The 24,578-nt window shown below is 38.5% G+C and overlaps 2 protein-coding genes across 3 annotated transcripts in view; both read right to left on the bottom strand.

Annotated features, from left to right (window-relative positions):
• The window catches only part of LOC121297978 (SLAIN motif-containing protein 2-like), a 37,041-nt gene extending 35,546 nt beyond the window's left edge, over nt 1-1,495 (bottom strand). Inside the window, exon 1 of the mRNA XM_041224639.1 lies at nt 836-1,495. Coding sequence (XP_041080573.1) covers nt 836-1,284 — 449 coding nt within the window. The 5' untranslated portion in view covers nt 1,285-1,495. The remainder of the gene's footprint in view (nt 1-835) is intronic.
• Nucleotides 1,496-11,603: 10,108 nt separating this feature from the next.
• The window catches only part of LOC121297964 (guanine nucleotide exchange factor subunit RIC1-like), a 119,739-nt gene continuing 106,764 nt past the window's right edge, over nt 11,604-24,578 (bottom strand). The window contains exons 22-26 of one of the 2 annotated variants that reach the window (XM_041224630.1): nt 21,842-22,128; nt 21,278-21,492; nt 20,498-20,664; nt 17,919-18,107; nt 11,604-15,865 (exon numbers count right to left, since the gene is read on the bottom strand). In XM_041224630.1, the coding sequence (XP_041080564.1) occupies nt 15,577-15,865; nt 17,919-18,107; nt 20,498-20,664; nt 21,278-21,492; nt 21,842-22,128 (1,147 nt within the window). In that variant the 3' untranslated portion in view covers nt 11,604-15,576. Of the gene's footprint in view, nt 15,866-17,918; nt 18,108-20,497; nt 20,665-21,084; nt 21,493-21,841; nt 22,129-24,578 lie in introns of those variants that run through there. The other variant, XM_041224619.1, reaches the window with a different exon arrangement.

Raw genomic sequence — 24,578 nt, 5'->3', positions numbered from 1 at the left:
TCCATTACTTTGCACATCAGATAAAAAATTTATTATATATAAATATATAGAATATATATATATATAATAGAATATACTTATATATAACTAAATATACTAAATATATAATATATTTACTAAACCAAGACCTCTCACTCACTGAACTTACTATCTGATGGAAACCAACATCAATATCCTGTTATGCCTACTGAAAATAAAATAATAAAATGCAGGCAAAACTTATTATACGTGGCTTGATCATTTCAACAAAAAATTAGTTTGATCTATTCTGAATTATTCCAAAAAACAGAAAAGCGTATTTATGAAATGCTCTTTCGCTGCATTTACAGTAACCGAACACAATTATTTCGAGCTAATGTATTACATTGCGTGAATTGAACACTTAATTTGGAGCTGTATGTTTGCATGATGGGTGAGATTCTGCTGACAGAAGAAAAACATACAGACGTCTCGGAATCTTCTGAGCTAGGTCTGGTGAAACCACTTTGCTTTTGGTAACAATTTTAAACGTCTGTCCCTTTTCAGCCACACTGGATAAGTCACTTAATGTCGTGTTTGTTTGTCGTCATGAAACCGTACTCAAGTTACCTGGAAATGGTCAGCTGCTTCCACAATTACTGTACACAGTTTACTATAGTCCCCCGCTGACACCGCTACTCTGCATCAAATAATTACATCAAAGTAAGTGTGATTGCAGATGTCACTTTCATATTTCTAACTTAAAACCTGTTCTTAAACTACTGTAACGTACAACATATTTGTAACCTACAAAAAGAGCTCAAGATGTACTATCTACACAGTGATGTAATCACCCCCACACCCTGAGTGAACTTACCAGCTGTCCTCTTCATCGAGACAATCGGTGTCCTCCAGACTGAGGATTTCCACCTCATCCAGGATAGTTCTCTCTCCTTCGTCAAAATCCCCAGCACCCTCAAGCAATGCGTCAGTGGCTACCAAACCGCCCATACTTGCCCTCCCAAGGTAGTCTGTATCGTCCACAGATAGAGATAAGTTGGGACTCATACAACGAGCGTTTTCGAACGCCCCCAAACCCCTTGTACCTCCGAACCCCACCCCAAGAAAACCTGCCAGCCCTGCCGCCGACTGGGACAGTTGGGGGCCGCTGATACGGGGTCTTGCACTTCCAGACACCCCACCCGATGAGGTAAGCTGAGTGGATCTGGTCCGAAGCTGCTCATTCTGTCTCTCTAGCTTCTTCACTAAGTCCTGCAGCTTCCGCACCTCCAAGTCTGCGTTAAGGTTGGAGTTGATATCCTCCATGGGTTGCTTTGTTTTTTAGTTTGACTTTTTTTGTATACACGCACACTTAAAATGGTGAAATCCTTTCTGTCCGTCGCTTTAGCTGTACATTGCAGGAATGGTGCTGTCATACAGTGATAACGGTGTCAACGTCGTCATCTACTCCTGTAAATCAGACACACAGATCCGAGAAACGCCATCTTCACAGTCCCGTTACCCACTCTGCGGACACTGGGTGACGGAAGGGCAACGTGTCGACGTTCCCCCCACTCGGGATCGAGCACGTAAAACAAGGACAGTTCTTTGCGCCCCCAGCTGGGGATTCTAATGCAACAAAATTCTTAGTCACTTTAGCGCTGACCACTCGTCAGCTTGACGGCACAATGCTATGTGTATAACGGTATGACTGAGGGCAGAAAATTATTAAGTAAAATGGTTAGGTAAATGTATTTTTTTAAACTCTCATTTAAATATACATCTGAATATCGTTTGTTATTATTCGTATCGTTTTTTTTTTTTTGCTAAAATCTATTAAAATATAGTTATTTGTATGTGCTTCTAGCAACCAGCTTTACTATAAACTGTATTATACCTACAGACATAAACGCATTCCCCTAATGTAAAGGTTTGTGGGTGGTGTCTAAAAAGTAAAAGGTGAGCCATGCTGGAGATTCCTTTCAGTTATTACAAAATATGTATAATTATAATGTGCTTTTTTCTTTCTTTTTTTAAGGAGGGTGGAACAATAATCCAAACGTAGCACAGTTTAGAGCTGCTTTCAAGAAGATCCTGGCTAGGCGTGGTGTGCTTCCAGATTCAAATGGGAATGGAGTACAGCTTCATGAAACCACACCTTACTCTTTCATCAGCTGTATTTTCTGTTTCACAAGAACTTTGCAATGGTGGTGAAGATACTCTTATGACAGAGGATGGTGATTTGCGTGTACATAGACACACACTTTAGAATTGCACTTGTACATGATGACTCAGACCATGTCCCTAAAGGGTGCCTCACAACAGTAAGAAATGCTGTAACTTATTGCAGGCTGGGCTGTATGTAAAGTGTGCAAAATCATCAGCTGTAGTACTCCTAAAGATTCCTTGATATGGAGAGCACCAAGTGAGTTTGATCAATCGTAACAATTACTTCAGCTAAAGAATGAGGGGGGGGGGTCTGGTGATATCATCTTTAGGTACAGTGTCATGAGTGTGAGAGGAGCATTAGGAAATTAATGAATGTGCACAGTGTCAAAAAATCTGTACGCAAGATCAAGTACTGAGATTGGTTAAAGAAGTTATAGGGCACAAAGATGTATTTTGTCTCAGTAGTCATATTGTGGAAACGCAGTATGAAATCAATAGCATTCATTTTGATCTGATCTCTGTTTTAGTGCAGGTTTATTACAAATTGAGGCAGCATCACATTGCAAAAGCATAGAACATTCAAAATCAAGGAAAGTCAATTTGAAGTGTTAGGAAAACTCATTTTGTTTAAAGGACAATAAAAGACATTAGGCCCCTACTATATTTCTGGATCGTTATTTTGATAAATGTATTATACTGTATTATTGTATTACATGTATTAGATGATATATATATTTCATATATATATTATATATATATATATATATATATATATATATATATATATATATATATATCTATATAATAATATTTGTGCTGTGTGTGGTGTGTCTCATAGTTTTCTTTGTAGTGATAATATTTGTGTAACACTGATTTATTTTTCGACTATGACTGAAGCATATGCACTTAATCACCTAATTAGTGATACAGTTGATTAGACACTGAATGTGGAGTGATTTCAGCTGTTGAATTGTAGGCTTGAATAAAAGCAATAAAGAAAATCACAGAAAAGAGAATCACACCTTTCTCATTTATTTTGGCAACAAACTAACTGGTACAATTACCCTCCCATGCAGTTTCTAAAAATAAAGCCTTGTGAAAAAGAGTTTTGGAAAACAGTTGACTTAAGAACTTTTTAGTAAGGGGATTTTTAATGGATCTATTTTTCTTTCATTGTCCACCTAGCAACCAAGAGTCCACCCGTTCTGACCAGCATACCAGTGCTGGTCATAGCTGGACATATACACTCTATCTATCTATCTATCTATCTATCTATATATATCTATCTATATATATATATATATATATATCTATATATATATCTCCTAGAGAAGAGATTATATATATATATAGATAGTGATCCCTCTATGATCCCTCTGAAATATAAGGTTCTATAGTATATATATATATGTCTGTAGTATATATATATATATATATATATATATATATATATATATATATATATATATATATATATATATATATATATATATACACACTGTGACAGAAAGAATGAATCTTGGTTATAAATCTCCCTAGTGACCTGTGAGGGCGCTGTGTAAAGGGAACAGAGTGCCCCGGGCTGGATGGCCTGACAATTCATTCTCAGGGTTAGGTGGAAGTTGGCCATCTAGAGAGGGGGCAGAGTTACGGTACACCAATGCTGTGTTCCAATCCACGAAAATGCGCCCTACGAAGTGCACTTCGAAGGGTGGAAGTGGATGGCCGCCATCTTAAGGGGTGTTCCCATCAGTAGTGAACATGAAACTGCTCCCTCCGAAGAGCCCTTCAAATGGGCATTCCCAAAGTGCACCAGCACTGTACACTTCTGCGGAAGAGATTCTCTCTTCATAACCCAGCAAGCATTGCCTTAATCCCATTAAGCTTTGTGTTTTAAAGACAGCACGAAAATGGAACCGGAGATGGACAAGATGGAGTTTGTGTACAAATGTAATTAGCAATTAGTAATACTTATTAATGTATTATTAATTTATTTGTCTGACTCTTCTATCCAAACATGTAACATAACAATATTATAATGCTTCTTGTGTCAGATAAATAACACTCATATGATTCTTTTACGTGTCCCCGATAGATAGATAATTGAATAAAATTAATGATCGAGATGACTTTTTTGCATTATTGTGTTGGCCTAGCTTGCTATTGTCTAGAAAAAAACAAATAGCAAGCTACATTATTCCGTATAGATGAGACCTTGAGGGATAGCTGCGACAAGCTAGTTGGCTATTTGCACTGCTAGATAGCTTATTTATTCCAGTGAAACAGCTTTTTTTCAGCTCATTTACCTTAATTATTACTGAAGAAACACAATAAGACAGAGTTCGAAGTGATAACTTGTATGTTGGCACAGTATTGCTGCCTTCTTGGCTGAGTCTCCCTTAAGAAAATAATAATTGGAATTACATTTTTAACTCTATATGCGGGTCATTCCGTCTGGTTTCACTGTTTTCAGTTTATTATGTATATCTCTAGGGGGTAACAAAATTAACTTTAGAATGGTATAAGAGACAGTGCTGTACATAGCATTCAATTACCATGTAACTACTCATCGTTATGATTATTACAATGTTTGCAGTGAAGATCTATCGGAAACAGTTAGATAGTTACTATGTTAAAAGTAAAAAAAAAACAAACAAACAAAAAAAACACTTTATTTATTAGCTATAGGCCTACAACTTACTTCTCCGGCCATCGTCATCAATCCCAGTATGGCAGCACGGCGACGATGGGCTCTCCTACGGATTGCAGAGCTGATCCTCCGTTGGTCATTTATTAATTAATAAAAAAAATAGCGATGGCTATTGTGGCTGCAAGAAGTGTCTCCATTTTAATTCTCTCTTCTCCTCTCAGACCTGGCGCTCAAAATGTAACTTGCTGCCAATGTTTTGATTGTAGTTGTGCTAATAAACAACCCCCCCCCCCCAAACATAAATAAAAATAAAAAAGACACGCACGCATATAATGACAACAATAGAAACAAATGTTTAATTATTGCTTTATTATGAATAGCTACTTTAAGCATAACAATATTTAAAAGAGTACAATATCTTACACAATCAAACAAATTAGTCAACCCCCTCCCGAGTTTCTAGCAGTGCACTTCGGACAGACTGTAAACTACACATTTCAAGTGTGTTCCCATTTAATCACTTTTGCGCCCCCTATGCCATACTTCCCTTCAAAGTAACCACTTCCAGAAGTGATCACTTTGAAGTGAGTAGGGCGTAGGGGGCGAGGTTTTGGATTGGAGTACAGCCCAAGTCATCACCCCAGAAGGGAAGCAATGTGGCAACCATGGATTAGAGGAGAAACAGTTGCGCTCGTTAACCAAGGAGGCGTGACTGACGGTATATAAGGGGATGTAGCGAGGTGATCTGTGACAAGGAAAAATACCAATTCGACTTGGCCTGTTCCGAGAAGGAGTGTTTTGTTTTAGATTTTTCGATAAACAAACAATAATATCTACCGATTGGACTTAGGCTGGCGAACAACGATCCTAGCTGGTTGATTTGATCCTCACTAAACCCCCGGTAACACTGTGCCTATTGGTACACGGATAAATTGTATTACACCACAAGCACTATAGCACTCACTCTGGACTTCTGAATGTGTGTCTTTGTGTGTGTAACTACAGTCTTATAATTTCGGGACGTTGGCAACAAAACCTTTTGGAACGTTAACATATATATAATATATAATATATATATATATATATATATATATATATATATATATATATATATATATATATATATATATTGCTGTGTATTGCCTGTGATTATTCTTTGTGGTCACCAGATCAGGATTATAAAAATAAAACCTGTTTGGTTCGTGAATTTTGTTGCCGTTTTTCTGATTTATAATCACATCACCACTACACCTGTGCACTGCTAACCACTTTACCACAATACACACACACACATATACAAAAATAACTTGCTTCCCCATGCAGTTATCAGTACACATAGTATCTTTAAAGTTTTTTTAAAAAAAAATCTAAAATTAGTGCAATATTTCTGCGCTACAGTGTCAATAACCAACTGTGATAAAGAGAGAAAGAATCAATGCTATAAGTCTCCCTCCCGATCAGAAAGGGCGCTGGGTAAGGTTGGTAGTATCCCTCCCTATAGAAGGGTCGACTCAAAGGTGGGCGGAAACAGGAAGTCTGCCATCTTGGTGGGGGCATGTAGCTGTCATGCGATCAGCGACGGGCCAAGTAGAGATTGGCTACACCTGGGCGGCAAGCTGGATTGCAGGGAGTGGGGTAGTACAAAGGGGACGCAGCTACATTGGTAAGGCCCCTTGCGCTGAGAATGTAACAGACAGCTGAAGCCTTGCTTACTTTTGTTTTGTTTGTTACGTGTTTGTTTTTGTATTGTAGAGGAGTAGAACGGAGCCAGGGGCTGCAGCCACAAAGCCAGCCCAACTCAGTGAGCACTGGCCTCACCTTACAACACCAGCATTCACCACAGCCCCGCTGTTTGGATTGCACACTTTTGTGCACTGGATTGTGGATTGGGGATTATTTGAACATTCTGATTATTTTAGTTTTGGCCTGCAAGCCAAACATGAACGTTTTTGGGAGAAATACTGCTTGGACATTGTATCTGTTATCACACCACATGCACCTGACGACACTTGGTGTTAGAGGTGAGATTTAAAGATGGACCCGACTGCAATTGCAGCGATATTGGAGGCGCAGGAACGGAGACATCAGGAAGGGATGTATGCCATGTTCCTAGAGGCCAGTTAGAGAAGGGAATCGGCGGCAGAACCAGCAGTGCCGCTACCCAAGCCGCGGGTAGTAAAGATATCGCTGGAGGATGATCCTGAGGCCTACCTGGTTGCATTTCAGACTCATGCAATGGCAGCCCAGTAGCTACCCAGGTGGGCTACCCAGTTGGGCCACAATTTGATTAGGTGCAGCAGGCCATTCCCCAGCGGCTCAGCATCACAGAAGAGACGCACCATCGCCGGTTCCGAGAATACCAGCGACCACGCGTGGTGGCACAACAGCTTGTGGATCATGTGACCCGGTGGCTCTGCCCCAACACCAACAATGTAGAAAAAGTGGCGGAGATGGTTGCCACTGACTAATTTGTTAAAGTGCTGGGAGCGGACACTCAGAGCCGGGTCACCCGATATCGCCCCACCATGCTTGATGCCGCAGTCCGATTGGCCGAAGGGTACGAGGACGCACTGCCACCCACCCCACGGTTTCCACCTCCCCTCCTCCCTCCAACAGACCCAGACCGACGAGCCCAAGGACGGACCCCCACTGCACTTCACCCACTCCCATCACGAAGCAACACCTCATCGGTACCCCATGGGTGGCCTGCTTCCACATCAATGGAGAGCCAGGTCGACACCCAGAGCAGAGCACCCCTGCAAGCTCCGTGGGCGCCCTCTCTCCTTACGTGTTAGCGGTGCCATGATGTATTAACTCCCACTATGTATTAACAGCACCAGGTAGTCCGGGGGTAATGATTGGGAGGGGCCTTGCATTGTTGATGTACAGGTTGGTAATGTGAGCACTCACCCATCAGTGGACACAGAAAGTGGGGTGGCAGCCGCACAGCCACCGCACTCCTCCCTTTCTTGTTAACTTTAGTTTATGAATGAGCATTTGCACTGCCTGCCAGAAAGTCATGAATTAACGTTTCAACCAATTGTATTGCCGCGTGTGTAATGTCATTTAGTGTTTCAACCAATTAGCACTAAGCATTGCTATGCGAGGACGATGTTCGTTGTTCCACTATCACTGACAATATCAGCACCGAGCACTGTCATGCGAGAGACAGTGTTTACTTATAAACGTGTCCTGACTTAGCAGCTGGTTTCGCTATGATTAGGGCCCTGCGTTTTACGTGACAAGCTTTCTTAGGCTGTACTTCATTCCTCCCACCGCAAGGTGGTCATGTAGTCTACTTAATTAAACCACTTATTGATTAATAATCATTTCATCATCTCAATTAGACATTCTGTTAACGCGCAGTGGTGCGTTGATTAGTCATGCAGCCCTAATACATATTATTCAATATTATTTCTTAGAATGTGTAGAATTTAAATGTTTCAGTTTACTAGTAGGAACACATCATTTGTCAACAAAATATAGAAAAAAACAGCACTGATTCACGGAACAATTTATACAAAATACTGAAATCATAACATCAATGCTGTAACATATATATTACAAATATATCATCATCATAATCATCACTGTTTGCAAGCAGCACATTAAGTGTTTCAGTTTCATTAAAGAAAATGTCCTATGCATTAAATGTTGCTATTAAACTTCGGCATCGTTAATTTGTTAACCCTGCATTCTTTCAGAGATTGACGTTGTTCTGTAAAAACTTGACCATAAGAAGAAACACTTCTTTCAGCATCTGAAGAATTGGTAACAACTGACAAATATATTTTATCATTTCGTGTTAAATTGGGAAATTATTATTCAGCTTTAATTCAAAATTCATTCAAAGTCATTCCACTGCCGTTTTCTTTTGCATATGGTAGGTATTTGTCCATTTCTGATTTACAGTCAGCATCAAATCCTGGAATAGAATATAATGGGAGGGCCTCCAGATCCAAACTACATACTTCTTGTGGGTCGAATATCCTCACTGCCATCAGAAAGATATGAGCTGCTTGAAAAAAAAAACAAAAAAAAAACGTGGTTTCTTTTATAATTGATCCGGGCTGTAGAATTAGTCCGTTTCTCAGAAACGTCATGGAAGGTTTTTACACATAATTTGTTTACTGCGTCGTCCGTGCTGTGTATCTCTTGCTCAGTGTGAATTAATTCTGCAACTTTATTATGTTTGATGGACTCTCACTTCATGGCTTTCAAACCACTGAATCAGATCTACCAGTCCCTTGGCATCCGTCTCAATTAGGGAGAGTTGACATTTTAAACTTTGCACGTCTTCAAGCAATTTCTGGAGGTGCTATAACAATACAGTGTTTGGTGAAATGTGCGTTTATTTTTATTAGTAGTAAGAACCAGTTCGCGTTCTGTATGCCGCTTATTTTAATTTAATTAAACCAAAGAAACCGTGCTTTAAACTGTATTGTCAGCGGTGCTGTCTTCTTCGTCGTGTTTTTTTGTTTTATTCACTATGCCCTTTTATAACTGTGACTGCAGCAGCCCAGGTCAGTGAGGCACGATCATTTCCATAGTAGCCTCATACAAGCACTGTATTTGGAATTTGAGATTTTTTTAGTATGGATTCAAGTAGAAAGTGACATTTTATGTTTTTGGTAAGAACACAGAAGAGACATTCAATTGCTAAGGAAGGTAGATTAACAAGGTAAGCTTGCGTCTGTTTTAATGGATGTATAACTGTGTTTGTTGCCACGGCGTAACAAACTGACATTTTCATTTTTAGCTTGCAATAGTAAATAGTTTTTCCATTGACCATTGTTGGTTATTACATTTGGAGTTGAACATTTTGTAATTGACCGCGATATAATGGGGGAGTTCCAAAATGTAAAACAGAAATGCTAGACTTATATAAAAGGAAGGCAGAGAGGGATGCTAGACGTTTATAAAGGAGGGAACAAATGGAACTACTAAGAGATAAAACAATTCAAATAATGCTTTCATTTTGCTATTTGTTACGTTTAAGACCCACACAGAATGTCTGTATTTTAGTACGAAATCAGCGGTGTGCAGTGACCCCATCCTCCCCCACTGATAGGAGAGCCAACGGTTTTATTTAAGGAATGTAGAGCTACAAGATAAAAAACTCCCCGTCTCCAGCACTCCCGTAAAACCCCAATGCCTTTAAAACACTAATTTCTAAAACAGTTAAACACACACGCACACAGAAGGAGACATGAAGCACAGCATGAGCCTCTCTTTAAATGTCTGCGGCTGTTTCATTCATTTTCCTCCCCAACCCACCGCCGAACACAAACGAGTCAAATTCCTTCTCTGCTCCTGCTGGTTGTGCGTCCAACCTCCACATGAGAAAGACCTGGGTTCACTTCACACTGGACCTAAAAACAATCTCTCGGACGGCTGACATCAGGAACTTTTATACCAGGTGCTCGGCTTCTTTAAATTATTCAATTAGCACCAACGGGGGCTGAGAACAGGAGAGCATCAACCTACCTGTGTTACGATAGAGACCAGCACAATTTACTTGTGAATAGACCTATTAAACGTGTCGAATAGAAGAAAACATTTTTTTTTTACTGCTGAAGAAGTAGTTAATAAGTTGTCTTGTTGCTTTGAATCTTACATAAATATTTTTAGACTTTGTGCCGCTGTCTTATTCCTTATGAAACCCACTTGGTCTGTGCATATTTTGATGGTGAAATACGCACAAAATGACGATTATGTATATATTTAAATATTGCCCGAAAGTGGCTTTGCATTATAGGTAGAAGCAAGTAATATATATATATATATATATATATATATATATATATATATATATATATATATATATATATCCAAAATGGTGTTTCACTGGGCAGTGATACCGCACACAAACATGGCATAGCAATACTCAGGTATACAAAGTCAGAGCATTGAGCATGTAGGGAATAGAGAGGGTTGAGCTAAACCCTTGGTTGCTTTAAGCCAGGTTGTTTCTTCAATCCTGCACTTTGGAGTTCTTCTTTTCTTTTGTAAATAGTTGTGATTGTGTTCAAAGTTATTTTTTTTGTTTGTGTTCATGGTGGCTCACACCTTACCATGAAAGCTTTGGATAAGGGAAGATCCAAAACGTTGTCAGAACTAGCTGGTACCACATGAATAGTCCTTCCACTAGTATATGGGAACCTCACATGGTACCAGAAGCACTGAATAAATGTACTATGTAAAGCAGTAGGCCACAGTATCCATGACAGGCCTGCCCCAGGCTAGAGAACTGCCTAACACCACTGCACAGCAGGGAGAGTGCTACCTTGAATTCAGGTGAATAGTGGAAGCAGGAGCAGTGTGCACTGAAGTTGGAATATCTAAGGATTTCTAAGAAAGTGCACCAGCACAGTCCTTGCATTTCCAGTAATTGTTGTGGTAGCTATACTACAGGAAATAATCTAAAAGTAATTTGAGTGACTTACAGTCTCACCCAAACTGGTGGTGCTGTGCAAACACGGTGGATGTTTTGCCTTTACTCTTATTTTAATTAAAGTTTACTTGAACAGGCAAGCAGGCATATGCCAATTGAAACTAACCTATGGTTAAAAAAAAAAAAAAAAAAAAAAAAGTTTTTAACCAAAACATTAACAGCTATGTCTTCCAAAACACATGCATTATTTGAATGTCTGCTTTATTATTGAATGACTAAATAACAAAAATCCACTACACAATGGACAGTATTAATGCTTCAAGAAATGTTCTTGTTTGTTCACTTTTCACATTGGTGGTTGACATAAACACTAATTAAAAGCATATATGTATTCAAATAGCCTCTATGCTAAAACAAACACAACAAGTTTTATTTTTTATTGTTTTTATAATTTATTGGGGTTTTTTTATGTACAGAAAACAGATAAAAAATGTATAGTAGAGACAAAAACTATACACTGCATTGTATTCAGCATTTATACTCCATTAACCTGAATGTGTCAGACAGGTGTTACTTTACTGCAGAAAAGAGATTTGTGAAGCCTGATGGCTAAGCAACATCTGAAATGATTAAATCTTGATTAAATTACTTTACAGTGAAATTAAATGGAAAATGCAATTGGTTAAACAGAAGAAAAAACCTGTTTGCCTTTGGGCTGATCTTCAGCTGAATATTTAATGCAATTTAACACACCTGCACACTGTAATCAAGGTCACTAAGACCTGCATATGAAGTTTTTTGGTACCAATTTTGAAAATTAACAATCTTTCCCTTCCCTGGAATTCTTTGCAGAGATGTCAGGGTCTATTTTAATGAACTAAACAGCGGAAGATCTTAATTACTAGTGCCCTTGCTTTCAGAATCTTACTGTTTGAAAATATTTAACTTGAACTTTTTAACATTCCTTTTAATAGTATCAGCTGAATATTGCTAAAACAAATCAGCTGTCAAAACACAAAGGTCTCATCTTCAGAGGAGAATTAGAAGCGGAAGGTAAAGAAAGGTCATCCAACAGGTCAGTTCAGTTTATTCTACTGTTATTTCTGTAACCCATGGATTCAATATTGACACATTATGTCTAAAGTGTTATTTGATGTATAGATCACCCTTGCACACAGAAATATTTAAATGCTTTAATTAAAAAAAAAATACAATATTTCTGACTATTAGAATTCCATTTTCACTGTGAGAACAGTTAAATTTTTTTTTCTAAGGGTGAACTGACCTGTAAGAGGAATTTCCTTTCTGTTCAGTTTCCAGTTCTCACCTGAAAAACAGTGTATTTCACATATTGCGGAAACCTTTACAGGGATCACAAAAAAAAAAAAAAAAATTGGTTGGACATCGATGGACCAGCCTGGCTCATTCAAATATACAGACAACTACATTTTGTACATAGAATTAAAGCATGTATGTTTATAGGTGCACCACTATACAAATTATTAAAATACATCCCATTATGTGAATTAAAAAAGCCAATAATATATAGTTTCTTTTAATGCCAAGGTGCATGACAGGAAGAAAGGTTTCACAGTGGTTTCACTAAAATTATCCTTATGAATGATGGAACCACACTATTTTTGGATTCCCAGGATTATTCAGCACAGGTTGCTTTATCTCTCTGGAATTAAATCAGTGAAAAACAGTCCGAATTAGTCTATATTAATCAGGAATCAAGTATTTTCTTTGGTCAGCACAAGACAATAATGAAATAGAACTGCAGTAACACAGCCTAGGCAGTAATATAAACAAACTGTTGACAGCTGTGTCACTCAGAGACTGCACAGATCAGTGACAGTAAAGTACCAAAAGGACTTATCTGGCAGTACAATATATGAATATGGGTTGATCTATAAATAAAGTGTAAAGTGGCATCTTTGCTGGAGATATTATAAGAGAGAAGGTTGACACTTTCCAGAAAAAAGTTGAAAAAACAAAACAAAATCCTAGGACCCTTTTTTTTAATTCAAGGTTGCACAATACATATTTTATCATCAACGGGATGGAGTTAGTTTAGCAAAGGCAGGTAGCATTTCAGTTTGGAACATTTTGGTCCATATAAAGAAAACAAGAGAAAATCTTATACAGTAAAGCTCTATAAAAATAGACTACTCCATTCTTGTATAAAATAAGTAACATTTCTGCATTCTTTTATTTAAAGTGCACCGTCACAAATGTATGCTAATATCTTTGTTAATACTGCTCTAGGTAGAAACTATTAGAATAAATGAAAACAGGTATGATACTTTTAAAATACTTGGTCAATGCATATTTTGTTCTGAAGTACAGCACTATGAGGATGAAAAATAATTGTTCTTTTTAAAAATACATGTATAAAATGGCATTTCTTTAGTAAAACGAATTGAACTTTTTTTCACTTTAGTGTGCATCCTTTTACATTGCTACATATTAACTAAGTCAGGCTATAAGAATACATGATTTAATTCTGTATACTATTTACATTCATGAGAAGCATTTGCTCTCCAAGAATGAATTCTCGAGAGCAATAAATAAGAGCTGAAATTCATATTTTCTGCTTGATGAGGACAATAATAGCTATCCAAAAGCTTGGCAGGATGAATATTGAGCTTGAGATTTTCATGAACTGGACTGGTTATTTAACTGTATTCAACATAAATATTTTTCAAATACTTAAGGAGAACTTTTGCAGCTGTCTGTTTGTTCTGTTCTCTGATGAAAAGGACCATTCCCAGTACAGTTTAGCTCCCTTTCTTTGTCGCTTTCACTGCAGTTTTGACCCGTTCATCATCGGTTGTATTTTTGTGGATCCTACAGCCACTACAAGTGATATTAAAACTATGCAACATGCATGCAAATATGTACTGTTCAATATTTACACAAGTGCTGCTGTCAGAAACTTGAAAAGGTTCCTTTATACAACAGTATTCACAATAACGTACAATATGCTTTAAAAACACTATACAAAATACTTGGACCAAGACAAGAGATTAATTCTGGAGAAAACATACATAAAAAGAACAAAAACAGAAAAACAAACTCAGATTTGATTAGTATTCAACTTTGCTTTCAAACTTCCCTCTCCTCGTTTACTTTTGGTTTCCTAAGCAGAACTGTGTAGCCACGGTGGTCGAAATAATTACAGTGGTTTTTAAAAAAAAAAAAAGACTCAAATGATGATGAACTTAAACCTGTGCCTGCAACACTGTCAAAGGAAGCAGGAAACAACTACCACTATCACAATAAAACGTTTGAGAAATTACCACTTCATGCTGATGAAATCATATCACACTGCTTGATGCATGCAGTATCCCCAAGATTAAAGAACTGTTCCCCAAACCCCATTCTTTTTGTGTTATTGTGTATGCAGGAATGCATGTGTTCATCTTCTACAAGTGCTTCTAATCATTTGAGGGGAGATTGGTGGGATGGGTAACACCAGGACTTTGTCACTGTGTAAGGTACATGTTTTGTAATGCTTGCACTGGGTTTATAAGCAAGCTTCCAGGCACCCTAGGTAATGAATATCTTGGGTGTTTGTTTCAACACCAGCGTGCAACAGATGAAAAAATTAATTTCACTAAACATCAACACCAGTTAAAACACTTGTCTTCTTTTTAAGCATCATTTATTCCCAGATTCACAAATGTTAATATTTCAAGAATACTTACAATCTCTTACAATTCAACCCTATTGCTCTCATCACAATGTGATTAGCACATTAAGTAACGTGGCATGCTAGGAATTGGGTAATCATGAGCCAAGTTCAGCCTTATATATGTTTTTTTCTTTTAATTCAGTTATGTATAGTGTTACATTTGTTTTCCATAGGATTCAAATTTCAATATAAATGATTCAAATAAAAGAAACTATTCTTAAAACATTTATTCATTCATTGACTGATGCATGTGTCTTTATCACTTTAGTTTAAAACTTAATTATAATGTAAAAGTTTTTATTTAACAATGTTTTTAGGGTAAGCTATAATTCTGTTAAAGACTTTTCTCTTCTTAAATTACTAAAAACTTTACTGTCAAGACTTAAGTCCTGCTGCTTTCCCCAACAATTACCTTTAGATGATTGACAGCCAACCTAAGCTCTTAAGTGTCCATCTTTTCACCCCTTACAATGACAGGTATTAATCTTCTCTTCGTGACACATTAAAATTCGAGAATCTGGGAAAGGTACAATAATTGTTTTTTTTGTAATAAAAAAAGAAATGCAATACTCCTGATTCTCTATTTTCTTAAAACAAAAAGGAGGCCAATGTCTTTACCTGGGCCTCCTGGGTTGCACTGATTGGCAAATGCCCAGCTATACCACTGATTAATACTGTGTGTGTGCCCCCACCCACCACACTCTCCTGTTAAGACAGAGTGCAGTCATATGTGCCCTCCTCTAAAGGCTGCTCCTCCTGTTCCTCCCCGGGGCTGTCCTCCTCCAGCCGGCTGGCACTGCTGCCCTCCTCACTCTGCACGCTGGTGTTGTGGCTTGCAAGACCACCCCGGCTGTCGTCTGGCCAAGGACAGACAGGCTCTACCAGCTTGGAGGTGCTGGTTGGCTGGAAAGCTTCGGGCTGCACCTGCTCTGGGGTCACCTCCACTAGCTTCTGAAGCTGCGGTCGGATCAGGTTGAGGAAAGGCTTGTAGCCCAGACTGAAAGCAAGCAAGTGAACAACAATAGACAGGGTGTTACAGCTTCACTGAACCAGTCTGAAAGGACAAGAGTCTTTAACTCATTCCTACTAGATAAGCACTTAGAGGCACTTCATTCGAGCCCTGTTGCTCCCGATAGCGATTTGAACAGCGACATTGGTCCCAATGGACATCAACAGACTTCTGTATGTTTGTGACTTACAAAAAAAAAAAAAAAAAAAAAAAAAGGTATTTAATTTTTTAGTGAAAGAGTCTGACCAATAGGTGAGGGTTTAACATTACTTAGGACTAAGCGTTGAGGCTGTTCAAGCCTAGTGAGGCAGGGTTGCTTGTGAGAATCAGTTTGAGACACAATCTTACAAACCTTGCAAGCAAAATGTCAAGGCCAAAAAATAAAGAAATAAAAAGTATACTTATAGTACCATGTGTAATTAGACTATAAAGATTACACATTACAGTACAAACTAAGTAAATTATATTCAGTATTATTATGATTATTTTTTTGTGAAATTATATGACTTGATTAATTAATTTTGATTATAGCCATAAATTAGAATTTTTCTACCATGAAGTGAATATATCTGGCATCGTCTTAACAAGCCATTTTCACTGTAGTGGTACAATAGGCATTTTGATTTCACTCTGTTTAATACACACTGGACATACTAGTAAAATGTCAAAAAATATTAAAACTGAAAACAAATAAATACTCGGAAAACATTTCTGAAGGGGTGGTTTTGTTCGATCACTTTTGGGAATGACACAGACATTTATAGACAGCAAAAAAACATCTCTAGAATGAAGAGTTGATCGTTGTTTAGACAATGACCTAACTTATTTATAGCATACAATAAAGACAGCTATTTTGACTTTCTGTATACTATAAGTTAGTGTTGTGTTTTATAGATAGTCAGAATTGAATTTCACTGTACTTCAGTCTCACGGTATCAACATATTTGTAAATGATGTTTTAATATTAACCAAGGCAGTAACTACGGTAACTACTGTGTACTGCATAGTAGTAGTAGCCATGCAGTTTCCATGTACAGTTTTAACTTACCATGCCCTTCTTAAAACAAAACCACTTGATAACAATACAAAGTGAAACAAACCATGCTGCTTTTTACTTGGATTGTATAATTTGATATATTTAGATGTGATGTTTACGAGTGGATCTACACAAGAAGAGTTCCCGGGGTCAATGAGTCTGCTGGTTTCACTGTTACCTTTGGTTTCAAACTGAAAGAAAACTACAGGGTTGTTTAAAAAAAAAAAGTGAGGATATCTTTTAAAATTGAATCTTAAGCTGAGCAACTTCTCCACTTTTTTGTATTTCTAAAGGTTTAAACAATAAACAACAGATGATCATGTGTGTATAGTTCATTTTAATATATATTTAAAATAATTTCATGTTTACCTTAGTACTGTAAAAGTAGTTAGTTGTGGAAGTATCCACTTTAGAAACTAGTCTCACCTAATTTTTCTTCCCACCACAACCATGTGTATTGAATACCTTGTAGACCCACTTGTTTGCTTTTGATAATTTTAAGGTCATTTTCCAACTTTGCATCAATGTTTCATATATTCTTTTATTAAATAAGAGATCTGATAACGCTACAGCACACCGAAGACTGAATTAAAAAATGGATGCAAATTTTAAATGACCAAAATTACACACATGGGCCTACATTGGACTTACTATACATGGAAAAATTACCGTTCACTTCCCGATGGTAGTCCTATTGGTACCCCAAGAAGTTCCTGGTTTTACTCATATTCATTTAGTGCATTTTGGTTCTCTTTGCCATTATGCAAAAGCCACTGTTATTATTTTTTATTGTCACTAGATTTCAAGGCAATGTTCCATGTTTTCTGAAAAGCTTCTTGCTTCTTTTAAAAGGAGCCTTCCAATATCTGTTATTCACCGTCATTACCAGTGCCCATATCAACTGCATTTACAGCTCTGTTTCTCACTGCCAGTTCCTTTAGAAATTCGATTAACCTATAAAAAACACATTTTTGACACCATTACAAATAGAAAATGCTCTCTTACCAGTCTGTTGATGCCCATGTGTCCACTGCCAGTAGGCCGTTCTTGATATTCAGCACGGTGTCAGCTGGGACTTCTGTAGACTGGAGACAGCTGACCACCTGACTGATCACAGAAGCCTCTCGCATAATGATGCCTATGATGATGCACCACTCCGGGCAGCCTGCCTCAGTGAAGATGTGCAACAAGTACCTGTAAGCCACACACACAGAACTAATTAGGCACAGGTCAACCATGTGGGGTTGAAACTTCTACATCCCCTACCACAGATGTACAAACGATCTATGAGTATCATGACAGTTAATCACAATGACCTGCATCCACAAGTAGAAATGCCACAGACAGATAACTCCACAGACAGATAACTCCATATACAGCAACAGTGCCCTAACAGTGTCCTACCCAACTGAACAAGACCTTCTCTATACTGGGTTAAAAATAAAAAATAATACTAAAATAAAAAGTACATGTGAACAGAAAAACAGATCGGCTACCCCCAGATTCAGATATTAACCATAACTTAACCATAAAAAAAAAAGCCTTATAAACTGGGTTTAAAAAAAAAAAAAAAAAATATATATATATATATATATATATATATATATATATATATATTTATATATTTTTCACACACACACACACACACACATACATACATACACAGTACCAGTCAAAAGTTTGAGTACACTTGCTGGAAACTAGGTTTTTTCATAATTGACAATGTTTTACGTTGTATACGTTTCTGTAAATACTTGAAAATGAAAACACGTTACAATATACAAAACAAAACATAAGGAGTATCAAAGCAATGTTCAAGAAAATTGAAAATTGTCTCTAAATCTTGGATTCCACAAAATAGCCACCCTTTGCCTTAATAACAGCCTCACAAACACGAGGCATTTGGTTAACAAGTTTCAGCAGGAAATCACCTGACATGTCTTCCCAGCTCTTCTGCAGCAATTCCCAGAGATGTAGGGCACTTGTGGGTAGCTTTGCTTTGACTCTTCTGTCCAGTTCATCCCATACAAGTTCTATGGGATTGAGGTCTGGAGACTGGGCAGGCCAGGTCATTAGATTGAGTTGTCCTTCACTTTCCTTCTTCGCCAGATAGTTCTTGCACAACTTTGAGGTGTGTTTCGGGTCATTATCTTGTTGAAGAATGAAACTGCCCAACTAGCCGTAATCCTGATGGAATGGCATGCCTCTGAAGTATGCTATGATAGCCATGCTGGTTGAGCTTGCCATGGACTTGGTAAAGATCACCAACTCTGTCACCAGCAAAGCAACCCCAGACCATGACACTGCCTCCTCCATGCTTGACAGTGGGAACCACACATGCAGAACTCATGCGCTCACCCTCTCTGCGTCTTACAAATACTCGGCAGTTGGACCCAAATATTTCAAATTTTGACTCATCGGTCCATAAGACTGACATCCACTCCTCAAACGTCCAGTTTCTGTGTTTTTGGCCCAGACAAGTCTCTTCCTGTGATTCTGCACTCTTAACAATGGTTTCTTTGCAGCAATTCTTCCAGTTAGGCCAGCTTCAGGCAATCTCCTCTGAACAGTTGATGTTGAAACAGCTGTACTTCTAGTAGCATTTAGCTGAGCTGGTATTTCAGGGGCAGTTAATCGCCGGTTTTGCAGACTTGTGACTTGAATGAACTTGTTCTCTGATTCTGAGGTCACCCTTTGCCTGCCTGACCTTGTTTGGTCTTCATGAGTGCCAGTTTCTTCAAATCGTTTGATGATCTTGGCCACAGCAGTTACAGACACTTGCAAAGTTCTTGCGATTCGTCTTAAAAGATTGACCTTCCTTTCTTAAAATAATTACAGCCTTTTTTTTTTGCTTAACTGAGCATATTTTTTCATATCCTGCTCCCTTACATTCAGGAATGACAAACATGTGCCTATACTACCTATATTTATAGTAATCATGGACCCTCACCTGTTAACAATAATTGGTGACAAAAGGTTAATTAGGTAACATGCTAGTTAACTCAGAGAACATCTAACAAAGACACTTTTATACTTAGGCCAGTGTTCTAGCACTTTTAACTGACTTGGGCTTCAGACTGAAATCCCCTTGCTTTGGGTGACCACTTCATTGAAATTGACAAGATTTACATTTTCATTTAAAAATTACATTTTTGAAAGCAATTCATTTATGATTATCAGCTTATATAGGTACACGTATCATATAATGAAATATGAAGTGTTTATAGACAAGTTTATACAGTTAAAAGCATAGATAATCATGAAAAACCTGGTTTCAAACAGGTGTACTCAAACTTGACTGGTACTGTGTGTGTGTGTGTGTATATATATAAATAAAACTGATTTGAATAAATATTTGTCAACCCTCTACATCAAAAACCACTCAAGGCACCGTCCAAATCTAAACACAGGAAATACGCATACAGGTGTACTGGGTGTACAGATAGTACTGGGGCTCCTTGTAGTATGACCTCTGAAATCTTATTAGTAACTCCGACTTCAAGAGCAGCCAACTGTGACAAGCAAAGAGTCTTAACCTCAACAGTGGTCAGTAGAAGACTCCCATGCAGTCCTGGTAGCCTCACCTCAGCTGCACCTGGGACTTATGAGGTCCTTTGTTTGCCAGTTCCATGGACATATGTTCCAGCTCGGACTGTGTCAGACTGAGGGTGGAGAAACTCTCGTCCACCATCGTCCAGTCCCCATCCGCTGTGGAGCTGGTCTCTGTCAGGGGTCTCGTCGCAGAGCGTGTCTCGGTTACGACGTGAGTCAGTGGAGGCGGGGGGGGGGGGGGGGGGGGGGGGGGGGGGGGGGGGGAAAGTGGGGTTTGTAAACTGTGTGCCATTTGACACACGGATTCTGAAAGCACTGCATCAGCTCTTTTTAGCCTAGGCAACACAAATGTGTAATTTTGTAAAAGTTCCAATTACTGCTTACTCAATAATGCTTATTTTTTCACACCTAAAACTTTCAAAACCTTGTAATACTTATCAGTCTAATTTATTTTAATGAATGTGCTTTTAAAATGTATCTTGATTACATCAAAAATAGATTTTAAGCTAGACAAATCACATACAAATCATGCCAAATTGTTTGTTAGACAAGATTCTGCTTTGTAGAGGGATTACACTATTCATTTTATTAGCGATCGCGGCAGAACCAAACAATTCTGCTGAATTATAGAGGCTGATATGCAGAGACACTGGACGAAACGAGTCTTGCTGTATTAACACACTACTAGTTCTCAAACAACTTAGATTGTTGTCCCATTAAATAAAGCATGAACTCTTATTAGTTGAAGTATGGGGGGTTACAACACATTATCAATTAGGAATTATAAAAATGTTAAGGTTGTCTCACTGCACCAAGTGATCCAAATGCCCACCTTTGTTGAGGAGAGGTGAGAGAAAGGCCTCCTGTGTGTGCGCTCCATGTGACGAGGCGGTGTCCATCTCTCTCGAGGCAGAGTTCAGGCTGTCCAGCCAGCTGTGGCTGCGAGGGGCGTTGGAGGCACCGGTGTCCATCTCATTGTTTATCAGGCTATCTGCCGACTGCGATTTCAGCAAGTGCTCTCCAACAGCTTAAAAAGAAAACAAAGGCTTAAAAACTTACATTTACTAGCTTTTAAAAAGTCAAAACGCATAAATGGTAGAATAAGTAACTTTCATAAATTTGACAGCTCTTGTCCTCTATTTCCCTGTTTATTTTGCCTGTTTAATTGTTTATAAAAAATGTTCATTACTTTAACGTTACTACAATAAAATTATGTTTATTGCCATTCCATGGTATTGCAAGTAATACAAAATGCTGTGTCAATAACTGTGTTTTCTGTAAAAACACTTAAAATAAAATGGAAGAACCTGGAGATATAATTTTATTTAATTCTTATGATCCCAAGTATGTGTTATATCAGTTAGATGCCCCTTTACCTGTTCTATATCTGCCGTTTCTGAACGGGGAGTTTACGGAGCTGGCAGGAATGACTGGAAAGGGCCAGAGGAAGTCTTTGTGAAGCCTTTTCAAAGCCATCACAAAGTCATCGACACGGGCAGCTCGGGTCCGTTCTTTACACAGCCAGCCAATCAGCTCAAAGCCCAGCTGGGCGGAAAAGCAGCCAAGGTCCTTTAGCCGGACTTCCTCCAGCAGCCTTCGTGCATGCCGCCATAGCATCATGTCAATGTACATGTTCTCAGCACATTCACTTTCTTTACTCCACCTGTGGGCAAAAAAATAAAGAGCATGTTCTCCTACAGGCTAACAGAAAGCTATTTAAATAGTTATTTTTCAAATATCGTAGTAGCATTACAACAATAACTATGTATCAACGACAAAAAGACTGCAGTCAGTTAATAACATTTTACAACAGGGGGGCTCCCGAGTGGTGCAACCGGTAAAAGCCGCTTCACGTGGAGTGTAGGACGCGCCCCATAGCCGGAGGTCGACCGTTTGAGTCCAGGCTATTCCACTGCCGACCGTGGATGGGAGTTCCCAGGGGGCGGCGCACAATTGGCCGAGCATTGCCCGGGTAGGGAGGGCCTAGGTCGGCAAGGCAATCCACAGTTCACCTCGCACCGCTGTGGTGGGTCTGCAGTGGAGCCATTCAGATCTGTGTTGTCCTCCGGCACTGTAGGTCTGGTTGCTTCGCTGTCGATCCGCAGTGCGAAAAATGACAGATTGACAGGAACACTTTTCGGAGGATGCATGTTTCAGCCTCCATTCCCCGAGTCGGCAGGGGGTTGCAGTGGTGAATCGGGATAATTGGGCATTCCAAATTGGTAATAAAAACCAGGGTAAAAAACATTGGCAATGACTACATTTGTAAAAAGATAAAAAATAAAAATAAAAAAGCACACTAATTTGGCACCTCTCCTGTATGAAAGGGCGTATTTGTATGTTGGGTCCTGGCTAATGTAGTAGTGATGGTTGAAAAATGCGTATTTAATGTAATATCTAATTGATACTACTGCATTCACCTATTTCAATTTATTTTATTACTGATATTATTATTATATTATATTAAACAAGCATTTTTCAACAATCACTACTACATTAGTAGTCTAATGTACTGCAGCGTTTTGTTTACCGTTACAGTTACACATTTGCATTGTCTGCTGTTAGGTTGCTGTGAAGTTCACACTCATAAGATCACCAGGGCCTTAGCCAGCCATGAAAAAATCACTGAGGCACTTGACCATGCCCCTCCACCACCCGACGGTAGGGGTTGGGTTCCCCAACCCCCACCGCCACCCCACTGAAGTTTTTATAATGGAAGAAACAAGGTGAGGAAATTATTATATGTGGTTTACTTAAATAAAAAAGTTTAGTGAACAGTTTTTCTTTTTTTTTTTTTTTTCTGAATAAGATACTACTGTAGAATTCTGACTACCTGAGGTTCTAAATTTGCAGGACCTGTGTGGTTTTGTAAAGAGCAAACAAGCAGCTTTTTCTTTGCAACATTGTAATTCAATATAAAACAAAATATGAAATACAGCAATGCCAGAATATTTGTTGCAGACACTACACTTAGTTTTAAATCTTAATCTATTAAACTTGAATTTTAACAGTGATGTCATTATCCAAATACCAAGAAGACAAGAGTGTTTGCATACAGAAGGTTGTGCATGATATTAATTATAAAATCACATTCAGCAATAAAATTATCTTAAAACACCTTTTCTGAGGGGATGCAGTATCTTGCAGGCATTGACTATCTATTTGCTTAATTTGACATATAAGCAATATATATATATATATATATATATATATATATATATATATATATACACACACACACACACACACACACACAGACAGACACAGTGCCGTGAAAAAGTATTTGCCCCGTCTGATTTTCTACTGGGTTGTAGTAGTATATAGAGGGAGTCTGAGAGAAAAAAAAATAACACCAAAGTTTGGTGCTTCTTTCATTTGTTTGGTGTGTAAGGTAATCAAACATGCAATCTTCAGGTGTGAAAAAGTTATTGACCCCCCCCCCCCCCCCCCCCCATAATTAAGGTCAGCTGTTTGAATACTTTGGTTAACAAATCAGGCCTGATTTGGGCCAGCCCTGCCCAATATAAATCTGATTAACTTTGGCCCTTACCATCAGAGTGAAGTTGTCAGCACACAAGTTCTAGAGGCACATCATGCCACAATCAAATGAAATTCCTGAAAAGTTGTTGATGCCTATCAGCCTAGAAAGGATTACAAAGCCATTTCTAAGGCTCTGGGGCACCACCAAACCACAGTCAGAGCCATATTGTCATGCAGCAAGACAATGATCCGAAACACAGAAGCAAGTCTACATCAGAATGGTTTGAGAATAAGAAATTTTAAGTTTTGGAATGGCCTAGTCAAAGTCCAGACCTAAACCCCATTGAGATGTTGTGGCAGGACCTGAAACGTGCAGTTTATGCTTGAAAGCCCACAAATGTCACTGAGTTGAAGCAGTTCTGCACGAAGAAGTGGGCCAGAATTGCTACATGGTGCTGTGAGACTGATCAATAACTACAGGAAGTGTTTGGTTGCAGTTATTGCTGCTAAAGGTGGCGTAACCAGTTATTGAGTCTAAGGCGGCGATTACTTTTTCACACAGGGGCATTGGGTGTGCATAACTTTCTTTAATAAATAATAAACTGCAGAAGGCAGTTTGTTCGCCGAAGGGCT

This window comes from Polyodon spathula, chromosome 2 (assembly GCF_017654505.1).
Source record: "Polyodon spathula isolate WHYD16114869_AA chromosome 2, ASM1765450v1, whole genome shotgun sequence".
Taxonomy (NCBI): domain Eukaryota; kingdom Metazoa; phylum Chordata; class Actinopteri; order Acipenseriformes; family Polyodontidae; genus Polyodon; species Polyodon spathula.
The sequence above is the reverse complement of the archived record's forward strand: the minus strand, read 5'-3'. Positions and strand labels throughout refer to the sequence as shown.